Source organism: Bombus affinis, chromosome 14 (assembly GCF_024516045.1).
Source record: "Bombus affinis isolate iyBomAffi1 chromosome 14, iyBomAffi1.2, whole genome shotgun sequence".
Taxonomy (NCBI): Eukaryota; Metazoa; Arthropoda; class Insecta; order Hymenoptera; family Apidae; genus Bombus; species Bombus affinis.
The window spans coordinates 11,166,262-11,193,008 of record NC_066357.1 but is presented as its reverse complement, the minus strand read 5'-3'; the positions used below and the strand labels follow the sequence as shown (position 1 = coordinate 11,193,008).

At 41.0% G+C, this 26,747-nt stretch overlaps 1 protein-coding gene across 2 annotated transcripts in view; it reads left to right on the top strand.

The window, feature by feature from the left end:
• The window catches only part of LOC126924007 (cadherin-99C), a 73,018-nt gene that overhangs the window by 27,499 nt on the left and 18,772 nt on the right, over window positions 1-26,747 (top strand). For both annotated transcript variants that reach the window (XM_050737996.1, XM_050737995.1), the window contains exons 2-5: window positions 15,058-15,133; window positions 21,179-21,244; window positions 22,131-22,309; window positions 24,334-24,456. In XM_050737996.1, the coding sequence (XP_050593953.1) occupies window positions 15,058-15,133; window positions 21,179-21,244; window positions 22,131-22,309; window positions 24,334-24,456 (444 nt within the window). The remainder of the gene's footprint in view (window positions 1-15,057; window positions 15,134-21,178; window positions 21,245-22,130; window positions 22,310-24,333; window positions 24,457-26,747) is intronic.

Below are 26,747 nucleotides of genomic sequence, written 5' to 3'. Positions count from 1 at the left end.
ACGAGCTAACCTAACAGGTACCTGGCGTGTAACGATTGGCGGGAACCATAAATCGATCGTTTAATTGCTCTCCCGTCGCGAGGCGTTTTACTAGCCCATCGATTCGCGTTGGTGCTCCTTCTACGTTCGAAGAAGCCCGAACACAGTTATATACGCTTATCCATGACCAGGAGGAAGATCGATGTCGGTGAAACCTCGGTGACTCGAATGAATCGCGAAACAAGCACGAATCGCCCTGCTGAAAACGCGGAAGTCGTGACCGTGGTACCGACTGCTAGTATAGATCTTTGCTTGAAATCCTACATATTGTAATGCGGAATTTGGAATTGGAGTCTCCACTTGTCCTATCTCTCTTGGCTTAAAGCTACTAATCGAGGCGATGCCTCGATTTCTGTCCGACCACAATATCGCTCTTTCCTTTTATATCGTATCGCTTTTGCATCGTCGTTTTCAATTTAAAAATCCCTCTCCTATTATTATTATGAAAATCTATCCGGCTGTTTAATACTCGCGATCGGACGCTTTCCTTGCACGCTTCTTACATACGAGGTTTTATTACTCCTGGCGTAATACAAACGTAAGTAGGTACGTCTTGACCTCTTGTTCGCGTCTAAATCTCTTCAGATGTATACTTATATTCGATCGAAGGTTAGCTTATCGTCTCTCTTAACCGTAAGTAATCGCTCAAATCGACGAACGTTATGGAGAAAATCGATGCGCGCCCACGTTCTACGAATCGTTTTGCCGAACACAAAGTGCGATAAATCGACGCTCATTGGCTCGCCGGTTCACCGTGTTTTCCTTAATCTACACGAAAGATATAGAAGCGAGATTGATGAATTATTATCGGGTAACGTATATTACCTCGCCATAAACGTTACGAGCTCGTTGATCGACAACGTCAAGAAAGCAAGGAATAATCGCTATATACGGTTCCGGTTTCGATAGAATGCAACACATCCCTACGAATATTTATCGAAACGGTTACTCTGTTCTTCAACCATAAAACAATCTATCGATGCGGTGGCTAAAACTATCGGCGATACTACACGTCCGTATAAAGCGAATCCTTTGCCGCCTATGGTCACGCAGTAACATGTTTCAGATCTGTTAGCCATTCGTCGGGGATTACCGTGGTCGATTCCGTCGAAAATGTTCTAGAGTTTCATTTTTTTCGATTACGTATACCACGTATCTTTGTTATAGAACTACGTACGCGTAGTTAATCGCTTAGGTTTGCGAATCGAGAGCGGTAATACGGAGGTTTAGCTCTGCTCGGTTAACGCGATGAACTCAACGAGAATCAGACTTACGATTAGATGAGATTGTGGGTTCGTTCGTCAAATCTCGGCTGTGACAGTGAGATTCTCAGGATTAGAAATCCATCGGAAAATTGTTACGTCCTTGTACCGAAACGGTATAGAAGCTGAATTTTATTACTTAACTGTACGGTATTTACGATTTTATACATTTTGAAAAAAGAAAAAGAATCGATCGAACGCTATTTCAAGTATTTGAAGAATTTTCGTTTCGTTGAAAATAAATAGGAGGAGAAAAATGTCGATAAGGATATCGTTGGTAGCTCTCGATGAAAATCTTTCATATTTCTCGCTGTCGGTTAATCGTGCGAAACGATGTTATAAAATTTCGAACGTTCAACGGAGGCAAAGAAACACTCTAGCACGACGACACCCACACGTTGTTCGTATAAACGGATGCACGACGATATTATTCCGATGCTTTTATATGTATCATCTTTAATACAGAGAGGCTAACGTTCGTTCCAGCGACTCGTACAGGCATGCAATCACGGAGCGATGCTGGGAAAAAATTCAAAAACTAGTTCCCTTCGAGTCCGTATATACGTGTATACTACCCGATCAAAATACGTTCGGTGAATTCGCTGCGGCGCTGTGACGCTCATCGATGGGACAGTTTAAAATAGGAATTCCTCGTGCATCCAAGGGAAACCTCGAGCATCTTGGTCGACCGGCAACCCCGTTGTCTCTCGTTTTTTTCGCTGCTGCTGAAATTGTTATGCCGCGAACATCGGCCGATGATCCTATATATTTATTCCGATCATCGTAGTTCGAACTTTTATATGTCCGGTATTTCAAAGGCAGCTGAGGGAATGGGAATGCCGTTTATATCATGTGGCAGAATAACGCGTGAACGTTCGCCAAGGTTTATAGACCATAACGTTTCACATTGACACAAAGGTAGAATCGAAGCGTTTCGAATAAACTACGGAAGAATTTATCAGCTTGTTTTCCTTCTTTCTTTTCGTTTCTCTCGCGCTCGTATTCACGCGAGTAACAAAACAGTCATGGTGTATCTCTAGCGTGTCGCGATAGAATAGCTTCAGTAGCATCTACGTATTTTTATTACTAGAGACGCAACACGCAGTTAACGTTATGTAAATAGATACGGTATTACGTCGATCGTGTGTTTGTTGATATTGTTTTTTTTTCTAAAGCAAAGTTTCTTGGGGGTGGAAAATTGATCGTTAATAATCGTCCCGCTCTAAAGTTTCCTCCTTCTGCCTCTCGTTTTCTCTGTACTCGAGCTACTTGCCGTTTACTTATTATTTATGACGGCTAATAGCACGAACCTTGTACTCATTACACGCTACTACGGCGAAACCGTATGTAGTTAATTAATAACGATTTTACTAGACGACTACTTTGTCGTAGATACGCTTCTCGAGTCGTATGTTCGCTAGAATTTATACCTATTCGCTATCATTTATTTATTAAGTTTTTGTTCGTTTTCTCTAAAAACAAAAATGTCACAAAATAGATGAACTTTTACTTTTAAATCATCTACATGTTTGGTAAAACGATGATAATTAATTTCGGTAGTCTCTATGGATATGATTATAGGTACGACTATAATTATATACAAATATATACAGCAATTTTTATCGTTGTTACAATTAATTTGAAAACATTTATTTTATAAATGTTATCCGAAAGATATTACCCGAAAGATTAACTATTAATCTACCTATCTACTTAGCTATCTCTACCTACGTAAAATAGCTTGCACAATCGTATTTACATGGATAAGAAGAAATGCCTTTATAGCACTTGGAGAACGTCTCTTTATAACGTAATTATCAGTTTTGTGGAGGGAAATGTGGACGCGCGAACGAGTATTCGCTCGTTCCGCAATCTGCTCGGATCGAACGTTTATCGAAAGTAGCAGCGTGCGTGGAACACGGTTTCTTTACTCGAGGAAGACGGTACATCGAACGTCGATCGTCTTTGTCTCGAATTCAAATCGGATAGACGTGATTTTACTTTTTCATCCATCTTTTACTTTTTCATCAACTGTTTATCCATAGGAGCAGGAAATTTGGAAGAAAATCGAAAATCGAACAATCCCTTGGATACACGTATTTATTCGGCGTGTAGAGCACGATGGAGTATCGCGATTGATCGTATCTCGGACATCCGAACGATCAGAAACGCTTTGCTGTCGAAAAGGATTTCCTCGCAACCTAGCTGTACTCGTTCCGCGTCGTATACTATAATTTATCGCGTTCTCATGGCATGGCAATGGAGTATTCAGGCTGTACGCGTCATAGTTTCCTAGTTATTAATCAAGATACATCGAACGGTTGCTACTTGCCACGTTTTCGCAAAACTTCTGTGGCTTTGTTTCGAACGCTTTGCTATTTCCGAACTCGTAGAAATAAGAAAGGTGAAGCTATTCAACGGTGTAGTATTTGTCGTCGAATTTATTTTTTAACAATTATTCGTTATTATCAACGATTTCGGAGAATGCAGATATGTAGTAGGAAATGAAATATTTGTCAAAAACGAATTAATCTTTCTAATTGATCTAGCTAGTTGTACCGTTATACGATTCATAGAACATCCATATGAAAGCGAAAGATTTAAAATGTATGTGTATCGTGTTTGTAGGAAGCACTAAACATTTCTATAGACGCAATTCCCGTGGGATGCATAAAAGAAATATTAAAATTATAGGTATACCCGTACGACTGGCAGTAAAGTACACTTTTATGCCCATTAAGGGGAAACCCGACGAGCAAACGGTGCTTCGGGCTTCCTGCCGGAGATAAGTGAGATACGATCCAACCATCCAAATATTTCGACCCTGCACGACTATTAAAAGCAAATCTTCGCAGACATGAAAAAAAGAAAAAAAAAAAAAAGAAACAACAGCACCTTTGGACGTTCTAATAATTCCACTGGAATTCCATCGAGACACCACCTCGAATGACAATGTTTATAAATAAAAAAGAACGATATGTTAATATTTTCAGGTAGAAGAAAAAGAGCGTGACATCATGCTTGAAAAATTTAGTTAAGAAAAGGAATTTTCTGGTTTTTACGATCGAATGTAGTGGAGAACAGAAGCGAGACGTTAGTTATTATAAAAGATTAACATGTCAAGGTTTGGGCTAGGTTTCCATTAAGAAGAATACCAAATATCCAAAGGCAGTTTCTACGTTGTCATCCCCCCCCCCTCCCTTTTCTAACATACGTTTCCATATCCTTTTTAACTAAAACGAAACTCGTGCGAACGGATGTTGGAGAAACAACGGGAACTCGGTGCAGAAACGGTCGTTGTATCTTCTTCGATGTTCTTGGTTGCCTCGCGAGTATTAAAACCAAGTCTTTACGACTCTCTGCGATCTGTTCATTGGTTCTTTGAGACTTTGGAAGAGAAACTTTTGCATGCATCTTTGAACCGGTATTACGCGTCGCACAAAGAGTATCGTGGAGCCAACGAGAATCCGCGGCGGATACTTTTCTTTATTTTTTTACCTGTTTTTTTATTCCATTAGACAGCAATTTTTGTTTCAAGTAAAATTCATTCGAGCCTGATGGATCGACGAAAAGAAAAATGTTAGATATGAACGTTAAGAAGGAACTTTTAAAACAACATGAAACTCGTAGCAACACGAAAAGAATAAAACTTCCGCAACATTGGATTTCGTAGCTGTTTTTTCGAAGATAGCAATTTCGTAGACACGCTCGAATCGACACGCGGAAGGACTCGTTCGATCGCAGAATCGATCGGCTACGAATTTCGAGTCCGTTCTTCGATGCGTGTCGCGTCGTTGTATAAACTACCGCTCGGATTCGCAACGAACGATAAATTAACAAGACATTCCCTTAGTTGATAGCCGCGTCCAGTGGAAACCAGTGCGATGTCGTGCTTAAGTGAATTGTACTCGCATGTACGTTTCGTTATACTTATTTACGAGCAAGCGGATACACCAAGTTGGCATAAATAACGTGGGTATAGGTGCACCCATTTCGCCGAGTCTCGGTACATAAATCGTGATTGGTGCGGTGGCGAGATATCCGAGGTTACTCTTGAACGAGAGGATCGAAATCGATTTCGTTAACGGCGAACGAAGAAAAAATGACCTCGTGTCCGTGGTGTCGCGATCGAATCGCCTGCGCTAACGTTTTTATTCCGTCGGAAGTTGGAAACTTGGACCCGTTATAGGAAAATTTCGTCGTTAGAATCGCGGATGCAACGCGATCAGACGACTTTTAAATATCGAGATTATCGAGCGATGATTCATAATGGCAGAGATGTTACGATGAGCGGAATCGCTGGCCGATCGGCGTTGATTTATCGAGCGCAATGTGCACGAGTCGGCAAACGTCGTGGGAGAAAAAAACGGGTTAAGTTACGATCGAACGTGGTTGGCAGGGGAATCCGCGTCCGCGTCTCTTCCGCGTGGTTAGACGCGCGCCCGAACCAACGGTCCTTGGCCGCTTCGGATCGCGTCGCGGAAACGATATTCCAGCAAGATACGAAGATCGCAATGAACTTTGTTCGAATCCTAACGAACGAACCGTGAGCGACTAGCGTTGTTCTATTGGCACCGGTAGCTTGCACGAGCGCTGCATGTTCGTTCGGTCGCGTGCTCTGCCGTTGCTACCGCAAATTTCTTTTATATCGATCGCAACGAATCGAGCGATAAGACCTCGTTTCGATCACTCGTCGGATTATTAGTTTCATAGCGATATAATATATTAATAGTAAATTAGTATATGTAAGACTAAGTAAGTATGTGGGTATTCCAAGCATTGACACTCTTTTGCGCGTCGGTTTAAATCAGTATGACGATGTTAGACGATATGACGACGAGTCAAGTTGCGCAAACAACGATCATAGTAGCAAAGAAAAAAGGAGAATAGCGATTGTATCGTAGAAACGGTAGCGGAAATTGAAACCAGTCTAACAGAGTTTCGATGCAAATCGTAGGCGGATTGGATGTTGCACGACGTATACGACAGGTGTGTTTCATCGTGAACGATGCGCGAGCATCGAGAAGCGTGGTCGTGCACCAGAGAACGAATGCGGTTCGCGAGAGCCTACGCGTGGTTAGGATCTAGTCGAACGATTCGTAAGAGAAAACAGCCCTGTCCCTTACGATGCGAAGTAACACGTATCGTCTAAAATCCTATCTCTGAAAGAACATCTCGTCTTGAAAGATGCGTCATAAACTTGTCGACGTTTCTCAGGTATTTACGAGACGCGACGCGACGTATCGTTCGTCCCGATTCGCGCGATTCGTTCAGCTTAGCCTGAAAATCGATCCGCTTTTTCCGTCGACTTGGTCTTTTTCGGATACGCTCGGATCCAATACCGATATAAGCGGTATTCGAAACGGTATTCCCACGGTATTCAAAATTTGGCGAAGAATGTGCCAAACATTGACGCATGGAGTCCGTTCGTGAAAACGATTGCAATTTCGAAACACATCGAAACGATTAAACGCTCGGATAGGCGTTTAGGTCGCATTCTGGTCGACCGCTTCTGCGTGTGTGTGCAAGAAGCGAACGGAACTCCGAAAACAGGCTAACGATAGCGATCGCTCGTTAAGCGCGCGTTAATTGCAAGAATTGCCATACGATGGATCGAACGCGACAGCGCTGTCCATGGCAGCTCGACAGAGTGCGAGTCGTTCTCGCGTTATTTCACCGCGCTTCGTCGATACTTGCATTCTGTTGCTGCGTAACGTAAGTTGGAAGTTTTATTATCGGAACCGCAAACAGCGAATTCTATGTAACAAGACGTATAACGGTTAAGAGAATTGGATAAAAGGGTTTAGGAGATACAAACAAAGAGTACGCTTAGCGATTTCCGATTCAAACAGAACGATAATAAAACGTGTATAAGCGAAATCAATGAGTTTGTCGGTCGACATCGGATATCGGTCCCGATCCTCGTATTTTCCTCACGATTCGGTCTTGTCTTAGCGATAGTAAATTCCCATTGATCGGAGATATCTGGCTTGCGTATGGCGACAGACAAGTTGTCTTCCCAATCGATAGTCTGTATGCAAGCGAAAGTCGGTGGTCTATGTGGATCTCATGTATCTACAAGGTGTACCGAAAGCTGGCACGAAATCCCGATAGATTTCTCCGAATCAATCTTCACATATACTATGGTATATTTGACTATATATATATATATATATATATATATATATATATATATATATGTACTCACAAAAAAATGTTGGCCAAGATTCGATGAAAACAACACAGTGTCTATGGTGTTCTTGTAGGTGATTTCGTAATAGCTACGAAAGATTCGGCTGACACTAAGATTACGAAGGATCATGAGCGATTAACCTTTTGAAATTACAATGACATCGAGATCGTATAACAATTTTCGGAGAACTCTCGGCTAAAAAATTTGTTGCAAAACAGCACGCGTAGGACCAGGCATCTGCTTATTTTGCTTTCATTCGTACACTCGAATGCAACGTGTACGCGATAAACCAATAAAAATTGTCGTGCCCAAAACGAACAAAAAGACGAACTAACTATGTACATACCTTAAGAATATGTATTAGCGCTCGCGACTATCAAAGTCGAGCAAATTTAGAATAGGGCTGGTGGGGGTTTCACGGGTGAGAACGTAATACGGTCCATTGAATAGCTGTGAGAAGGGGAGAGTGGCAGAGAGTGGATAAATTACGGATAAATTGAAAATCAACGGTTCACGCGCATTCGTCATTGCGTTCGATTTCAAGGCTGACTTGCGCGTGGACGTGTGACCGGTCTGCTTGCTCTTCAACCGCTTTGATTCTCTGTCTCTCTGGGCTTTATACTCCTACAGGTATATGTTCAAATGTGTGTATGAGCATTAGAAGAATTAGAAGATTAGAAGAATGCTCTAAGAAAACTCTTACATAGAAAACAAGCACAACTATCGCATTTGTTGTTTATTTTGAAGCAAACATTGCGACTATATTCGTGGAATAATATAAAATATTAATTTGATATTTTGTAGGAACTGTTGAAAAATCAACTATAAGTTTTTCGCTGAATATTCATTTCTCGTCGAATAATTTGAAAACGTTGAACTGTTTAATCGTCTTATAACTTGTAACGCATCGAGCCACTTTTGTCATAAATAAATATAAAGTATCTAATATGTATACGTTATAAATGCTACTTGATGTACGCTATCATTTTAATAGTTTACCCGATCGCCGATATGCATAAGTAAAAAGTACAGGTTGTACAAAAGTTAGCAAAGGTATAACGGACAAAATGGGTAAGCAGGCAGAGATTCAATTTGGTTAAAGGAGAACCTTGCGCTTGTAGATTATATTGGCGTAAAGATACATGGGCTGTCATGGGTTATATTCGCTGGCTTTCACCCCTTATCTTTTTCATCGTGGTCGCCCTCTCCCCCCCCCCCCTCCCGACCGTTATGCCCTCCTTTCCTGTTGCGGTGTATCACCACGGTCGAGAGTCACTATATGCGGTCACCTGCATCCTACGTCATCGCTCCTCCGCGCAATGGTTGTTGTATTCGTTGATTTTCGCAATACCAGATTTTTCCTTCGTTCAGTTGGTTCTACGATTCGGATAAAACGCTATGATCTGACGTTTGACGTGTTTTAAGTCGCTAGGAGTGGTAAGGTAAACGAGGGGAAGAATACGACTCCGATGTCGCTGTTGACGAACTCGTTTTCACACGTTATACTTTTACTTTCATCTTGCTGTGCATTTAAATGCGCATATAGTACGCGTACTTATAGTCGAAGAATATCGCGCGATTATACTCGCCCGACAAGTTTCTACTTAGAATTCTGCTATAATTGGCAGCGTTATTGCGTTCATAATTTATCGATGAAGAGCAGTGTTACTCACTGTTGCGTATGATGATTATACGATTATATGCTGCTAGTAAAAATATTTTGTAACGACAATCGTAGACGGATGAAAGTCTGAATTACGCGGTATCGGTCCGTAATAATTTCAGGACTTGCAAATATTTATAAAACGGGATTTATAAATACGTATAATATTATTGGAAATATTCGTGCAAGTGTTCATTGTGTTCGTTAATAATTTGTTGCCGGAAATCACCTTCGTCAAACGCCTGTATTTCCGTTGGACAACGGTTGACGCGAAATCAGGAGACTAACGTACCCTACGAGGATTCTGCAGATTCAATTACTACCATCGGAGGCTCGATTTCATCGACGAACATTTCCACAGGAAATGCATATTTAACGTCGGGTTAAAGAATTTCCTGGTGTCTCGTCTTACCTTCTTCTTGTTGTTTCAACGAGAAATCCGTTCTTGTTGAAAGCCAACCCTTTTATCCGTAGTCCCAACTATATTAGGGTTTGTTATTCGCGATTCGAATCAAAGATTGGTTTCAAGTTGACTCGGATAACTTTAGAATAGAAAATATACGATCGTTGCACGATAAAAATTTAATCAAAGTTACCGTTTCTTTTTTCAATTACGATTAGAAATTAATCGAATAAAAGAATCGCGTAACACGGTACCGTAAACGAGCAAACGCGTATAATCTCTGAATGGTATAATACTTGTGCCAAGACTCGTGTCGAGAGAACGAAAGGAAATTAGGGCCCTCCGTTTCCTTGCATTGTCGTGGCGAACAAGATCACAACGGGAACAAAAAAAATTAACGGTCACGAATCAGCCGCGAATCCAGGTGACTCGCGTTTACGCGAGTACGGTTATTACGCGATATCTTGGTACGTACGTTCGAGTTAGCTAGACGCAATCGAGGACGAGCTATTGTTCCCAAGAATAAGAGCGATTCTCCGGAGAACAGGATTGTCAGTCTCACGCTATCGTGAGTTACGAGATTGTTTCGCGGTGGAAAAGCAGCTATGAAAGGGACGAAGAGAAAATGCGTTACGGCGCGAGCGCGTTCAATCGCGTTCGATCGCGTTGACATACTAGGGATTGGACGATTTACGTCTAGTCTAATTTCAGGTAACGAATACCGATTAATTAGTAGCACGACATCCGCAAATCGAGTCGCTCCCTTGCGTCGCTGCTCTCTCGTTTTCCATACGCATGACGTGTTTTCTCGCCGTTGCCTGGCTGCCACGCCGTGGCACAGATTTATCGTCGTGTTTCCGAAAGATCACCGGGCAACGGATGATTCGCGAAGAAGATGTAGGCAAAGTAGTAGGTACGTTGTGCCAGAAATACCTGGTTAAGTAGTTTCTTCCGAACAATGCCCGCAAAGTAACTAGATAATTCATTTCTAATCTTGTTATAATACGCGTTCTTCTCGTAAGTGGCAGAAAGGATACAAGAGTAACGTGTGCATCTACAATTGAAACAGCTTGAAGTAATATTACGGTAGATCAATGTAAGAAATTAGTAGATTCTATGCCAAGAAGATGTGCCGAAGAGATAAGAAATAACGGATATTGGATAAAATATTGAATTTAAACAAAAATTGTGTATATTTTCCTACCAAAAATTAATATTTTTTGTGTAGTCTTCAAATTTTGGCCGACTAAATATTATACAGATTTCGTTCCTTTTTCATAACTGAGCAAAATATCAAAATGAAATTTTTTGTAAGTGTATAAACAAATGTCCAATTAGTAGAACAAACAAAGTTATTAAAACTCGTTAGAGCGATAGAAAGCGGTCTCGACGTCGAAGTAGAGTTCAAAGGTGCGTTAGATTCGGCGATGCTACGTGGTAATCTACGCGAAGCGATAAGTAAAAGCTAGTTCGTTGATTCGGAACTACCGCACCCCCTTGTTCTAGCCGCGATATATAAATGTACGTAGATCGTTCGTCTTGCTCGTCCATCGTTTCTAGCAGCAAATGTATTCGGAACGGAAGAACGAGGTAAAGAAAGGGGCAGGGTTAATCGTTCGCGAGAATTCCTCGAGCACGTAGTTCGCATCGAGGAGCAGGTGCGTTCTCGTCCGTTCGGTGTAACAGACGACTCGGATATGCATATTACACACAACGCGTCCGGCGATACGTTATGCAGACCGATAGTCGTAGCAACATCGTTGTTTCGGTCCGTATACGCGTTATATCGTTTTCTGCAGTCACGTTCGGTAATCGAAATCTTGTAAAACTGCCAGCCACGTTGCACTACCTTTCCTCGATATCGACCAACGTGTTATCACGAGGAATCGTTCAACACCGCGATTTGTCATTTATCCAACGAGACGTGCTACCATAAATTCTCCCGAGTAGAAGTAGACCTATGGAAATAAATTTTTCACAAAGATGCGATAATTCGTTAGAAGTCATTTTCTTATCGTGGATAAGAGTGCCATCGAAATGTAAAGATAAGTAAGGATAAGAAGACCATTTTTATATAGGAGATGCAACGGATGAAACGAAAGAACGAAGAAATTGTTGTTTCGTTCCTTCAGAGAAAGTACAAAAATGGATTCTGTTTCGCATCGAGTTTACGTTGACTCCGTCTAACGCCTGACATTTCAGATCGACGCTGACCTTTTCTACTCCGTTCGTCTTTATACGTTTCTCGTTTCTGTCTTCTCTGCCGTCTATTTCTATTCCTCCATTAGCGTCACAGAGTCGGACTGTTCGTCCTAGTTAAAGTTGTTTAATCGTACACCGTCCGAAAGCTTGTCAATTTTACCTACGTATTTACCTTTTCGTTGGGCATATCGATATTTTGTCATTGCGTCGAGTTACTATCAAGCGATAAATCGAGCGAGTATGTATCGAAAGATGAATTAGAACGTGCGAGATCTTATTAAAAGTTGTTCCCTGACATTTTACCACGGTTTACTTCCGACTTAGATAGCACTGTTTCAAGAAACGGTCATACTTTCGCGATTAATAAGGCAGATAGTAGAAAGTGAAGTAATTCCGCTGTTATGGAAACGCGTTGTGAATGGAAGTCGCTGTATCGCGTAATCCTGTAATCCTGACTTTCGTGACTTTTACTAGAAAAAAGCTACAGATTTGGTGGGAGAATCATCGTGCCGAAACGTATCGCTAAGTTTAAACGCTATGCGTTTATCCATCGCTTTATCGTGAAATTATCCGATTCAAACATCGTTGAAAAAAGAAAAAGAAAAAAAAAGAGCGCGTAGATTCGTTAAGACGTTAATTCGTGATCAATTGGAAAATGTATAATTTCGCCGGAAGGAAAGATTACATCAGCGAAACAATCGAGAAAGGTAAATAAACGGCTTTATATCCTATTTGTCGAGTGGAGACTAGCTTAGCGATATCGCTTGTACATATTTATATCGATGTAAATATGTATACGCTGTACTTTACGCTGTGATCGGTACAAGGTAAATTTAAGGTATTCGTAGAAGGATACGATAGGAATATTCTAAAAATAATCATCGACGAGTTTTACCTAGCCGGGAATATTTCACGCAAACAGACTTTTATCGCGAACAAAATTCGTATTGAATTTTCTCGATATTTGATAAATAATAGAGAGGCGGATGGGGCTATGTTTTCACGTTAGGCGTTCAGAACTCGGTAATAACTCGTCGCCCACGCAGAGAAGTGGCCGCGAAACTCGCCTCACACACTTATGTACTCTTTAATAGGGAGGATTCGATGAAACTGATAGCGTTAAAGCGGTTGAACGAACGGGAGACACGTTAAAGCCTGAAAATGCGAATGTGGGATGGTCACGTATGAGAAGTTGATTAGAATTCTTTCAACGAATCGAAATCTCCTATCCCCGTATAATTGTCGAGATAGCGGTGACCCGCGTACAAGCGAATAAATAATTCCATACGGTTTGGATAATGAATTTTATTCCCATTCGTGGTGTAGCGGAATTCTATTTCGAACGTAATATGCGATACGAATGTCTAAATACGGTATTACGAGCTCGTTACTATAGCGGCACGGAGTACGGATTCCTATTATTTTAATTATTCCCAGGTAATCGAACAACGTTCGAGATGATCGAAGCGTAACGTTTCGTAGTTAAATCGATCGAACGCGCATTGGACCGTGTTAAATTTTATTTACAAGGCCACACGATGAATTCGATAAAAATGTATTGCTAATAGAGCGAATAATAAATTTGAAAACTCGCAATGCGTTCGGTAGGCGCGATTCATAAGTAGATAGAATATGGAAATATCGCGGTCTTGGCTTGGATCCAAGAAAAAGAGTCGCCGTTCCTTCGAAATATAACTATTCCTTTTAACTTTCTATCACGCTTCACGAAATACTTGTATCCCGTTAGTTTGCTTGTGTGAGAATAGTCTCACGATGTTAATAACACGGTGGCGGTAACGTTTATGCGCTACTAAATCATAGCCTGTCTCGTTCATCGATCCTTTCTGGCATCCTCGGCGATTTTAATGATGTAATTCTTGAACATTATGGCGCATACTTGGACTTTCCATTGCAAGAGGGGCGACTGGATGTACGCCAAGTGGAAAATATGGAAAGTATCCAGTTAACTGGGTATTTTTCTTTGCGAGAAACTCGCGTAAACAAAGGAAGGACTCCAAATTATCGAAGCAGTTTTACTAGACACGCCGCTGTAAGCCACGGACGCGTATAAGGCCGCAACGTGCTCGCGTTGCGTCAATCTTAAAATCGTAGGCAGCCGAAAGTATTTTAGTAAGGCAGCCTCGTTCGATCGCGATCCACAATTTTCTATCCTGATACCAGATATTCGTGTCTCGTCGCTACGTAACAACTTGACAGGGCTGTGACGGTATTTAAATCGTGACATGGCTCCGTTGAATCGCATACATCCAAGTACGTGAAAGATTAGAAAAAGACAAAAGAGCGAAACGGAACGAGAGAGAGAGAGAGAGAGAGAGAGAGATGTTGGCTATTATCGATAGTCCGGCAAGGAAGAGGCGTTGCAGTGTGTAGACACGTTTGATGAGAACGCGCACGCGTCCAGGTGACGGGAACACCTCGGGTTCGAACGTATGCGGGCAAAGATCACACGATACCGATAACATTGTTTCCCTTCGTCCAGCACATTTATAACATCCTTATTACATACCGTGCATCGATATCGCATCAGCATAGACCCCACGTAGGTTAAGCGTTGGTTCTCTTTTTGATCCTGTTCCTTATGAAATTCTGCCTGGAAACGCGACCGAGACGTCACGTATCTTGTCAAGTATTCTTTTCCTCTCGCGTGTCCTATACCTGTTGGACACGTAAATTTGTTTACGTCAGGGCTTCGAACGAAGCTACTCAATACGTCTTAAACCGTGGCGCGGTCATGCGACCTAAAGAGGAACAATTCGTAGATCGCAATTTACATAATAACGTTTTAATTACAGTTTCTGCGTTTCACTCTTTCCGAAGAGCTTCGAGTAAGTCTCAGCCGCATATGCTGCTATTTTTCTTCGCTCTGTTTTCCTTCTTAAGCCAATCGGAATGGAGCGGATGATAAAATACGCGTTATTAATATAATTTCGCGCTTGGTATTCGATAAACTGTTTCTCGTAGGATTTGAGCAACTTAAGGCTTAAATCGTCTCGAGTGACGAACATTAGGCTTTTGTTCGTAAAACGATACCATTGCATAAACGATATTGCGCCAACTTTGTATCCGCGTCAGAGGTATTTTTGCGTTATTGTCGTTACTTTAACGTATAATTAAGTAAATTTCATTTAACCAGAAATTATAAATCTAGCAATTTGGGGTACAAATAATGCACTGTATCGAACGATTTAGAACACGTTAATATCGTGTATCGTATCGTCATCGAAGTATCGTTCGACGCCAGAAATTTATCGAGATCCCATTATTTCTTTTTCAGGCAAGGACAACGACTGCGTGGTTTTGCTGCTTACTCTGCGTGTTTTTATGCCTTCGTAACGTCACTTCGAAAGCTGGTAAATAATGTTCAATCGTTACTCTTTTTCCCAATACTCGAATATTTATCGGACGATATTTTTATTTTTAACCTTGAGTCAAATTTTTTCATATGTCTTTATATATATACTTTTCATTTTGCTGTTTGTATCAATTTCTTTTTTTTTTTTTTATTCAATAGTTAAGGATCGAGACTTGATCGTTGATTAGTAAGTAAGTAAGTTAATAAAATATTTATTATATCGATTTGGTTTTCAAGTACTTGTTGTATTTCACCGTGGAAATATTTTTGAACGCATGTAAATTTTCGACTTGGGTGAAGTAATGATTTTTAATAAAACTCCTTGTCAGTTTACTCGACGAAAATACTTTCTCTTTACGACATAAATACACGTATACACGGGTATTTAAGTTTATATATAGCTTAATGTACGTATTTAGAGAGTGAATAAAGAGATGTGACTTACGCTGCATCGAACACGTTAATACGATTAAGAATAAGTACTTTGATCAGTTTTATGTCGGTAATGCTTGATAACTGTAAACAATTATCATATACCGTACGACATTTTCTTTCGGTTCACACGGTTAACATATTTTTTAAACTTTGGTCTTTTATATCAAACGTGGAACGTTGTGTTATTTTTGCTTAAAAGATTCACGTAATCGCGTGTTCGTTTAGAAGAAAACCGATTTTATTTTAAAATCTATTCTGGAGTGTTCCTCTGAAGTAGTGTACCTCCGAAAGGACCTACTATCTCTATGAAAAAGTTTACGTTTTATTTCCTCGGAAACGGGTTTCTTGCTAATGCAACGTTTGTACATTTTGATGCAAATATCGATGATAAGTTTCGATTATATATGTACACCTTATTAACAGAACGTTCGTTCGAAGCGCGACGGGTGGACAGGAAAAAAGAAAAATGTTTCTCGGAGGGAAATGTTGAAGGAGCTGGCAGGATAGCGCGTGTAATCTCTCGTACATAAATCTATCTTAGCTGATTGCCAATTACGTCAAGTGGATGTTTACCCGTGGTTTATCGTTGACTGGATTCGTGGATGCTACGATTGACGCCACGTGCAACGATATTTCCTCATACGTATACGTTCTGTTCGATCTAACACGGTGACAGATTGTATAACAAGCTTGTCCTCTCTTCTACCCTATCTAGCATACTGACTCGAACCTTTAACCCTTAATTACTGGTTACGTGTAGGTGTTTCCTGATTCGTTGCGAATATATATACAAATATATACATATATACGATATATGTATTATATAGGTAACTTGCCGGAAACAGCGTAAGGATATACGACAGCCATTCATTTGCAAGCATCGGTTTAATATCTTCTTAATCGCTGTTAACGTACCATCTAATATGATTTCTCGCTTCAATTCTACGCTGCAATTTTTCTTAAAGCGTTCAAAATCTGTGTTTGGTCGATGGAACGAGAACGATGAAATTTCTCTGGCTACTTTTTAGTATACCATATATACTATACTATGTAGTAATATACTATGCTATGGTAACTATTCATTAGCTATTTACGCACGTAGTAGCAGAACGCGTAAGACAGTGTTTACAGCTTAGACGGAGCAAAATAATAGATAACGAATAACGGATAAGCGGAAAGACGAGAAGCAGAGGTTTCGGACAGGGGAAAACTAGAATTGCCGGATAGGTGATCGAAGAAAGGGAGGGACTGTTGCAGCCAGGCGCATAACTCTCTAACTCTAAATGGTCAAGCTGCATATCGTGGGAATCCGTTTCGACTGGCGCGGCCGGCGTTCCCGAATTCGTGTGCGATTACTAGAACTTACACCTATATTTAACGCAAACACCATTGATACGAAGTCACGTTCGGTCTGACATGCGAATTTGCTATTTCGGCAAATAACGTATACGCAAACTCAATGATTTTAACCGTTCTATCGCTAAACCGTATAGCATGTGTATCGCTTGTGGTTGAACGTAGTCGAGTAATTTGGATCATATGCCAGGTTTTCGTTAAAACTCGACGTGTGTTCGTTGCGACGATTGCTCGATCAATAGTAAAACGCTAGATTGCGGATTTGTCGCTTTTACGATTACTAAAATCATGATCTAAGAACCACAAAATGTACATGACACGAGACATCGATCTCGATATCGCAAACTTGAAAGACTGCCGCGATGATACGGATGGTACGATTAATGTTTCATAGATTATCCATGTAGCGTGTTTTTTCTTGTATATATTACTCTCTGTTATATAAACATTCGTGACTTAGTTTGCCATTTAGGGAAAAGCTATGAGATATACAAAATAGAGAACGTGTGAAAACATTTTCAAGTGGAATGCATTGTCGAAGACCCCGTGTATTGCCAGAAAAGGTCACGATAATAAGAGTTTTACAACGTTACGATAGGCGTTATTCAAAGATAGAATTAACATTTTAATAAATGGAAATACCGTATAATCATCGAAAATATTAAAACGTTTGCTACTCCGCTCGCTACGATAAAAGTTTAGATTAAAGTTTATATTCCGCGTACATTGTTCGTTCTACTCGAAAAAGTCAACGTTTCGTATAAGAGAATTTTGCGAGTAACAAAAGTTTCTTAATAAATTTACGGTAACTAGTAGCATGGAAAATTCTGGAAATTTATTGGGGAAAATTTATCAATGAAAATCAAAGTTGTGCTCGTAGACTTGCTTTTGCACGTACCTTTCTTGTTCTAGCTTTCTCTCGCGAATACCGGTCCGGTAGTAAAATAGCAACGTGCCGTCTAAAGCCTCTGGTTTCTAGCGTACCTACGGTTCGTCCATTCCAATGTTCAACGACCCGTCGCGATCGAACCGTCTAGCACGGAAGTTCGTGACAGGCTCCGATAAACCTCGCTCAGGTGTTGTTTGCTTTTTAAAAATCCGTTCCTTTGAATTTTAGTATCGACACCGATCGATATACCATATCCGCGATCGGTTGTGCGCTTTTTCGAAACCGTCTATATTTCCTATCCATCTAAGCGAAATTACTGCCACAGAGAAACGTATTGTATCGTACGTTTTATCCGTCTTAAGAACCCATCTGTACGCCGCGCTGGTCTGTCGCTACTATCTACTTTGTACCTGAGTGTGCGGAATATAGACAGTGGTTGATCGCGTTCTTCGGCGCTCATAGCTCACGGATCTTGCGGCCAATTTGGTAGCCTCCAGCCTTCGTAAACGTCAATGCTCCGATGCGCACGGCATATAAGATCGATATACAACCTTAATGACAAAGCCGTACGTACTTGAGGAAACGCGTTCGATAAATCAGTGGAAATTATCGACTGCCAACTGGAATGTTTTTTAAACGAAGCTCGCGACGTACTTGCTAGCGGCTTTAACCCCCTATAATTATAACGCGTCGTGTTTCTACGTTTCTTAAAATTCTTCTTTTATTTTACCTTTTCTTTCTTTCTTTATTTCTGCTTATCTCGTGTCTACGCTTGATACGGCGTTTTATTGATTACAATTTTATTCGTGCAGGTTCGCAACTTGCGATTCGTAAATTGTACGGCATGTTGTTAAAAGAGGGAACGGAGATATGGGTCTGCTCCTTTAGTATGCACTTTCTAATGCAACGACTTTCCACGAAACGGCCAGGTTCCGACGATAGTGTACGCGTTTCTTCGGTGAAAAGAATTCCTCGAGGATGTATTACAGCGGTCGCATAGCCGTTGGGTTGCCTTTTATCCGGAAGAACGTTTAACTTTCATGGACCCGAAGCAAAACGACGATCGTTGTACGTATTTCAATTTGAGCAGAATCTATTCACTGGGTAAATATCGTGCATTATTTTCTGCATTATTTTGTACATTGTATGGAACGTTGTATGCCGTAGAAAGTATATCGTATATGTAGGTATATCGTTTAGGACGCTTTAGAGCAGCAAGATACTTACATTTTCGTACCGTATTTCGATACGTATGGTTTACGTCATCCGCACGCACGCCATAATTGAGCTGAAACGGCATAATTTTGGCGTTTGGTATTCTCCTATCGAGCGTAACACCGTTTTCCATGTTCCAGCGATTTCGTTTAACGGTAACGGCAATCTTAGGACTCTTTCGTGTCACTGACACGCGTTTCTGTTAGATGGATAGGCGTCCATTAAAAAATGATCCATTTAAAGATTCGCCTCGGATACGAGACCGACCCAAGGCTCGAAGTAGGTAACGCGTACGGAAGAGAAGGTAAATGTCATCTAGCGTTTTACCGATTGTGAGAGTAAGTTTCGCGATAGAGGAGCGGCGCATCTTCGTTCATCGGGGCTATTAGCGTTCGACGTTAACCTTTCGATGAAAGATCGTAGCGACGAGGCACGTGGTTGGTCGTTGGCGTCTACGACGCGACGCAACCTGCCTATGCGCTCTTCGGATTCCATGATCTCGTCGCACAAGTGTCGGGTAAGAATACTCGTGATGCGCAAGGTTGCATCCTTCGTTTTCTCTGTACACTCGTGCCCCTCTCAATTATCGAAAAGTCTCGAACGACCACGAAATGAAGTAAAACGCTTTAAGAAGTTGTGTCCCTTTTTTCACCGTTATCGTTTTATCGTTAGTTGGATTAAAAATAGATATCTTTAAATCGGTCGAATAAATTCTCAGATTTGTTTGTTTAATAATAAAGCTGCCTAAGCCGTAGAAAGATCGGAAACCTTTGCTAAAAGTAAGAGGGTTAACGCTTGCACATGGAAGGCTTGGATGGTATTACCCGCAAATCATTTGGGATTGTAGAAGAGCAGCGATCCGAAACATCGATCTGTTCGACGAATAAAATCTGTAATTCGTGCAAGCTGTTTAATACTTTTATACGTACATAGTACACGTATAACTAATTAAATTAACGGTTTCGTGGTTCGGTGTTACAAGGGACTACGAGTATTACATATAAGTGGTAAAGGCAACGTGTTATTAATGATATAAATGTTTGATCGCTTAATTTAAAATAAAACTGCCAAGACGTAAAATTAATTACTGTTGCCGGTATGAACGATAACAACTACAAAACCAGTTTCAATACGATGCATTTTGAATTCTTAGAGCTTGTTGCTAAGTAAAATTGTGCGCGAGATTGTTGCGATTCAGATGCCACCGTTCGTGCAACTCGATTAATTCGCCTAAAAATAGAATAATGGTGAGCTAGCAAGACGTTTCAACAGCTGGGACTTGTAAGCTGTGTCGCGCATACGACTACAGCCGCGGTAATCTCGTAATCTTTTTCTCAAAAGCGGCCGTTTTGCGTCGCTGAGTCACGTTTCCGGTCAGACAGATTTCTTGCACCTGCTCCAGCGATTCTTCGAGGGAAGGACTCTTACCAAGTTTTAAAACTGTTAGACCGAAGATACGATTATTGCGCATGAACGTACTTTCACCGTAATGGTCAAGGGAATTTTCTATCCGATCAACGATGTAAATATTCTGGTTTTTAGTTGGTTTTTAGTGGACGTTTCTCCGATACTAGCTGCATTTTTCTTTTAGTATAACCGATAACGAAATAATCTTCCAGCGTTCTCTTCCAAGTTCTCAACCTTTGTAAAATTAAGTTTAAAGGAGACACGTAATGTATGCGAATCTAGCGACACAAGTTGGCAGCAACAGAACAAGCAATTCGTATGTTCTAAGAACGTTAGATCGCTAAATGGAAGCGGAATCGCATCGATAGGTAAAGATAATCGATCTAATTCGCAATGTATCTTCGCGACGACATAATATATAAAGGTCGCCGTTATTTTTAGCCTTACCGTAATTGTTTGTGACAGAGCCGAGGATTCGATATGGATCTCGGCATGGTGTTTGTGCGAATGTCTGGCGACGATTTCAAGTCGCTTACGAGGTGTCGAAGATAGGACTGTTTAACGAGATAACGTGATTCAAGTTGAGAACCTAACGTTGGCGACCTAACGTTCCATCGTCAAAGAGTAGAGACTTTGTCCAAAGTTGTAGAGGATCTGGCCATCGCGCTATTATAAAATTATAAAACGCGAGCCTTGCGAGGATACAGCGAAGATATAAGGGCTTTTCTTCGTTTGTTGCAGGCTTGTGCGAGGTAGAGTCAGGACAATCGAATATTATTCTTGACATCGAGGAGAGCAGAGGAGATGGTAAGTTTGCGTTTAATTTAATTTACGTTTAACGCCAGGACGATCGTTGCTTCTTTGTTATTTACTATTCGTCGTACGTAACGTCAAAGCACAAAGAATAGCAAACATTTTCGATTGAAAGAAATTGGAAAAAGTTCGTTCGAACGATATCCGACTCTATTAATTTCAGGGGATAAAACGTCGAAGGAGATATTTTATGCGAAACGAAGGGAAGCGAATCGACGCGATGCGATTAGGCAGCGTCGGATGTCGCTAATGAGATATTGCTCGAGTCCACGAGATCGCGCCTAGTTTGCTGATTTTAGCTTACTGATTTTAACGTAGTAGCCGCGTTCTCTTCCAACGACATAATTTTTAGAATTTCGTGGACGGGCCGATGAGAAGAAGGAAAAGGCGTAAAAGATGCTTAATCGATAGTCTTTAAGATCAATTTTATCGGCAGTTTAAACGGCAAAAATTTATTTTCACTTTTGTATATGCGTATGTGTTTTCATATTCGATGCACATATCCGTTTTAATGATCATGTCGATTAAACATTTTGTGCTGTAAGAACTACGCATATGTGTAAGCCTGTAAAAGTTTAATATCTTAATAACTTAATATTAATCGATCCAAAAGTATTCGTAAGCTCTTTGGATCCATTATCGCTTCCTTCTTTTATTCGTATCACTCGGCTGTGAGAAGTCGGCTGTGATTCTACCGTATTATCCATAAAGGATAATAGGTATTCGTAGGACGTTGAAGAAAATATGTTATTAGAGGGACTCGTCTAGTCGTGGAATCGACCGCGTGAATACGTTACAGCCAGTAGGCATGTTTCCCAGACGAATCGGTTGGCACGTTGATCGTCGTAGCGATCGCGGTTCACGGGTTTTCATTTTTCAGCGATCGATCAGAAGACCGTGCCGGAGGAACTTCCGGTATCTGGCGATCCGTATAACGAGACCACGCTGGAGTTGATCTTTCCTGGAAGACAGCCTCGTTTTAAACTGAATGGAAAGAAGCTGCAGCTGTTGGATCCTCTGGATAGGGACGATGAAAATCTCTCGCACGTTGTTTTTCAGGTAAGACAAATTCTTACTAGACTTGGTTACTTTCGACTAAACGGACTTTCTAACGGAAAGGTTAGGTCGTGTGAAATCGAATCTGTTATCTGCGTTTTGCGTTACGTGATCGGTAGTTGCCCGCTTCGTATGTCGCCGTGTTTATCTCGAGAGAGCCACGTATATTTCTGTCCGATTCGTTCCGAGCATGTAACTGGACGTGTTTCCGAACCTGGATAACAGAAACGATCGATCAAGCAAGCGCGTACGTGCTGCTCGCGAAAAGATTACTAGACCGATGATTAGCGGAGATGATTCATTTTTTTGCTAGGTACAAGCGGTAACGAAGTCTTTGCTCGCGCGAAACAATTCTTTCTCGTTTATTCTTATTCTCATTTATCCGCGATAGCAACGTCTGCCGATCCTACCATCTATGGAATGGACGAATAAAACAGCAAACTATTTCCAAATAATTCCAAGTAATCGGTCCTATCGAATCAACAACTTATCCGGATCCATTTAAGAACCGTTTGATCACCGTTAGGATGAACTCGATGACGAACAACTCGATAACTGGAATCTGATTTTTGCTGTTATTCTCCGAGTGTCACGTACCGATCGGATAAAGAAACCATTTAAGAAATAAATAAAGTCTTTGATTTGACAATGGCTAATGATGGCGATCGAATGCACGATTTGCGGAGAAATTCTCGTTATCGTAAATAACGCACGGTCGATCCTCGGTCGGTTTTTGCGCGGAAGCTGGTGGTAGCGCGACAGTTTCTCTACGCTTGGCACTGTCTCGTTGCATTTACTGCGAGATTCAAGAAGAGCGCTCTTTCATTCTTGAAAAGGAATCTCGTTACTCGCGCCCGGAATTTTTTACTCCTCTTCGCAGGCAATGAACTTACCAGCCGGGACAAAACCGGAAGCCGATTTAATTTCGCTCGGTTTCGTTTTTATCGCGGTGTGCTTCGTTGACCTTTCGAACGGTTATTTAACGGCGACTGTTTGCGACTGTTAACGATCGCGTTTAGCTTGCGATGCAACTTGAGCGTCTTTCATTTCTAACGAACGCTTCGTCCAACGTTTTGCTCCGACGCGTGCATTAGCGTGTAAGTACGGTGTGGAGGACAAGAGAATTTGATCGTAGAATCGAAATAATCAAATCGGGGAAAGTAACGAGTTCAAATAGGAATTGATCGAATATCTAGTATGGCATCGAATACTTATGTTTCAGATATTTGTTAGTAGGAAAAGTAGCGTAAAATCGGTAAACTCTGTACAAAGATCCGAAGGAAAATCAGACTATTATTGAAATTGCATAGTATACGATGCCGTTCTTTGTAGCCATATCGGCAGCCGGGAATGCACGTTGTCTCTTATGACACTGTGCTGCAAGGAATGTGAAAGGTCTAGAGCAGCGTTCTGATACAACGTTCCGTAAGAGATTGCTCGTATTTGCCGTTTTCGCAAATTGACCGTATAAAATCCAGTCGCTTGGAAATGCCGCGTACACTTTGCCTTTGTTTGGTGAAGCGGTAGAGAAGGGAGGATCGATTCAAATTCTGGCAGTCTTATCGATAATTATCGTAATGGCGTAAACGTGGAACGACGAATGTAGAAAATCGCGAGACGATTAGATCACCATCTGCGAATGCCACTCTCGCGTCCATTTCTTACAATTACTTATCGTTAGCCTATATATAATATATATCGTATCGCGTATATTACGGTGTCGTAAAAGCGTTTGTATCGATCAAAATTTTTCGTAAATTTGTCCGTATACGATCTAACTCGATAATACGATAATAGGAATATAAAAACTTTTAACGCTAGGCTCGATTACCGTTAACGTAGGTGTGTCGAGGACGTATGAGAATCGTCATTTTGTATCGAGCGTTGTTGGTAATAAATTTGAAAAACCATGTATATTTGACCATGGAGCTACGATCTTTGTCGGTATATTTATATATTTACACGTGAAAACGTAAAACGTACGTATGCGGTAATTTAGTATAAGGTAATTTTCGTTCTCTTTGCAGTTAAGCTGTACGGTGAAGCAAACGAACAAGAAACGGACCATACCGGTGATTGTGCGAGTGTCAGATATAAACGATAATGCGCCGAAATTCATTAACACGCCATACGAGACAACGGTGCCAGAGGTAAGTCGGCATAAAGTATTGCGTGTTTTCGAGCGAAAGAAATTGCTGTCGAAATACCTTGATTCTACTAAAAATACACGCGATTAGAGAAAAATAAGGCGTGAAAATTTGATACACGTAGCGTTCGTGTCACGTATATGTAGAGGAAAAGTCAACTCGATCAAAGTTAATCGATTAGATGATGTTCAAGAAATTTCAAACTACCGACGTCCAACCTGATAGGTTAGGTAAGAATTTATCGATCGACAAAGAACGATAAATCGGTGAGTTGGTCGTGCTCGAACGATTTGGTCGATCGTATAATATAACGAAACGAATAAAGCAGGCTTTCCTTACGTTAGAATCACATTTAGGATTTATAAAATCTCGTCGCACGGACTTGGCGACGTTAAGCGAAAAGCGAAGGAATCGCCATAACGAAAGAAAGACAAAATAATCGACGTGACACGGTCGATTCTAAAGCGTATCGTGTACGAATGGTTCGACGATATTAAAATTGCAAATGTTTCGGAGTCGATGAACCCGCTACGCGATGGAATTCTCGTCGAAATTAAAAGTACTACGAATGCAAATTGCATCGACGGATTTCCTAGTATAAGCACTACTAACGATAGATTTATCCGTGATGTTAGCTACACATGGATGTTTCGCGACTTACATAACGACGAGCAGAGATAAAAATAGATACCTATTATTAATAGAGCTGGTACTATGTAAAATTGCGTAACAGGAATGACGTACAAGAGCGAGTAGTATCGCGATTACGATAAATCGAACGCGCGAATAACTATTCGTCGAATGAGAAATATGCGTTTCGTAGAAATCGAGAAACTACGTTTTAATCGCGATAACCGTGAAATTCGATGTTTCCGAAGATGCTTACGACAGAATATCCGTTTAATTGTACTATCGATCGGCGGCAGGAAGGAAATCGAAATTCCGCGTTATCTAGAATTAACGTTAAATGAAATTTTTTAAGCGGAATGTTATTTATTCGAAGAAGAAATTTTACGATAACGCCGGAGAGGCAAACAGGAAGTTTACGAACGTATAGGGACGATTTCGATTTGAACAATTTATCGAAAAACACGGCAACTGTTCGTCCAGATTTGAAAGTTGGATGTGCCGATTCCCAGCGGTGGACCGCGCGAACCAATTAAATTATCCAAGTCGTCCAATATCCCACTGATTACCTATTGGAAGGATAAATCTCGTAGGCAAGTTATCTGGCAACGGGTGGAAAAGTAGATCGCTCTTTCGATCTATACCAGATAGGTAGCAGCGGTCGGAAATTTCGTCACGACCGTGTCAAAGAGAAACGAGGAGAGTCGGCAGAATTCTCGTGGCGCGGATTCCTTTTCTTTTCTACGCTAACGGACCGTTATAATAGGAATGGCGCGCATCTCGCGAATACCGGTTGATCCAGCCAGATGCCATGGCACGCACTGGCTGGCATGCGTTTGCTCTCCCTTCGATTCCATGTTTAATACTTATTTTAATGAACTTGCATTTTACGATGGTGAACAAGCATGCTATCGGGCTACATCTGTAGAGGTAACGCATAACGGTACGTTGAAACTGTCCACGGCTCGTTCGGTCGTTAAGCGGTTCGCGTGCATCGTTATACGCGACACGATCGTGTTGTTATTGTTTACGCGTTTACGAACAAACAACAGCCAAGCACGAGCCTCGTTTCTTTCGTTTGGTAGTTGGTCGGTGAAATAATTTGCGAATCGTACGAATTCGCAGCCCGTTTCTATTTTCAGCCAGACCATCGGCAACCATCGGTTCTTGCTGAGATGCGACGATCCTCAAAGTTGAATGAACGATTTTAAATAGGTGATTCTACGATGGACAAATTTCAATACAAGTCTGCGCGTTCTAGTGTACGTGTTTATAGTATAGTACCGATACGTTCTACGTGCATACTTGTCAGTGTTTTATGAATGAACTCGGTGAATCATTTTTCCCGCCGTATTAACGTTGGTTCTATTAAAGTTTTGCATTCGTATTAATATGAATGAGTTTGAATTCACTTGCGCAACAAGCGGATGTTGCGCGGTATATAATTTATCGTCGATGCACTATCGCACTGTAAGGTAAAGTGGTTTTCTAATTACAAACAGACTTTTGTACCTTCGATCGAGCGTAGATGTCGGATAGGTATTTAGAATTCGATGAAATTTCAAAATTTAGCCAAGTACATGGTCTTACCATTATCGTGAAATGGATGTATCATGGAATTGGTAGCCACGATCTTGCTAGTGGACTAATTCATCGATGTCGATAAC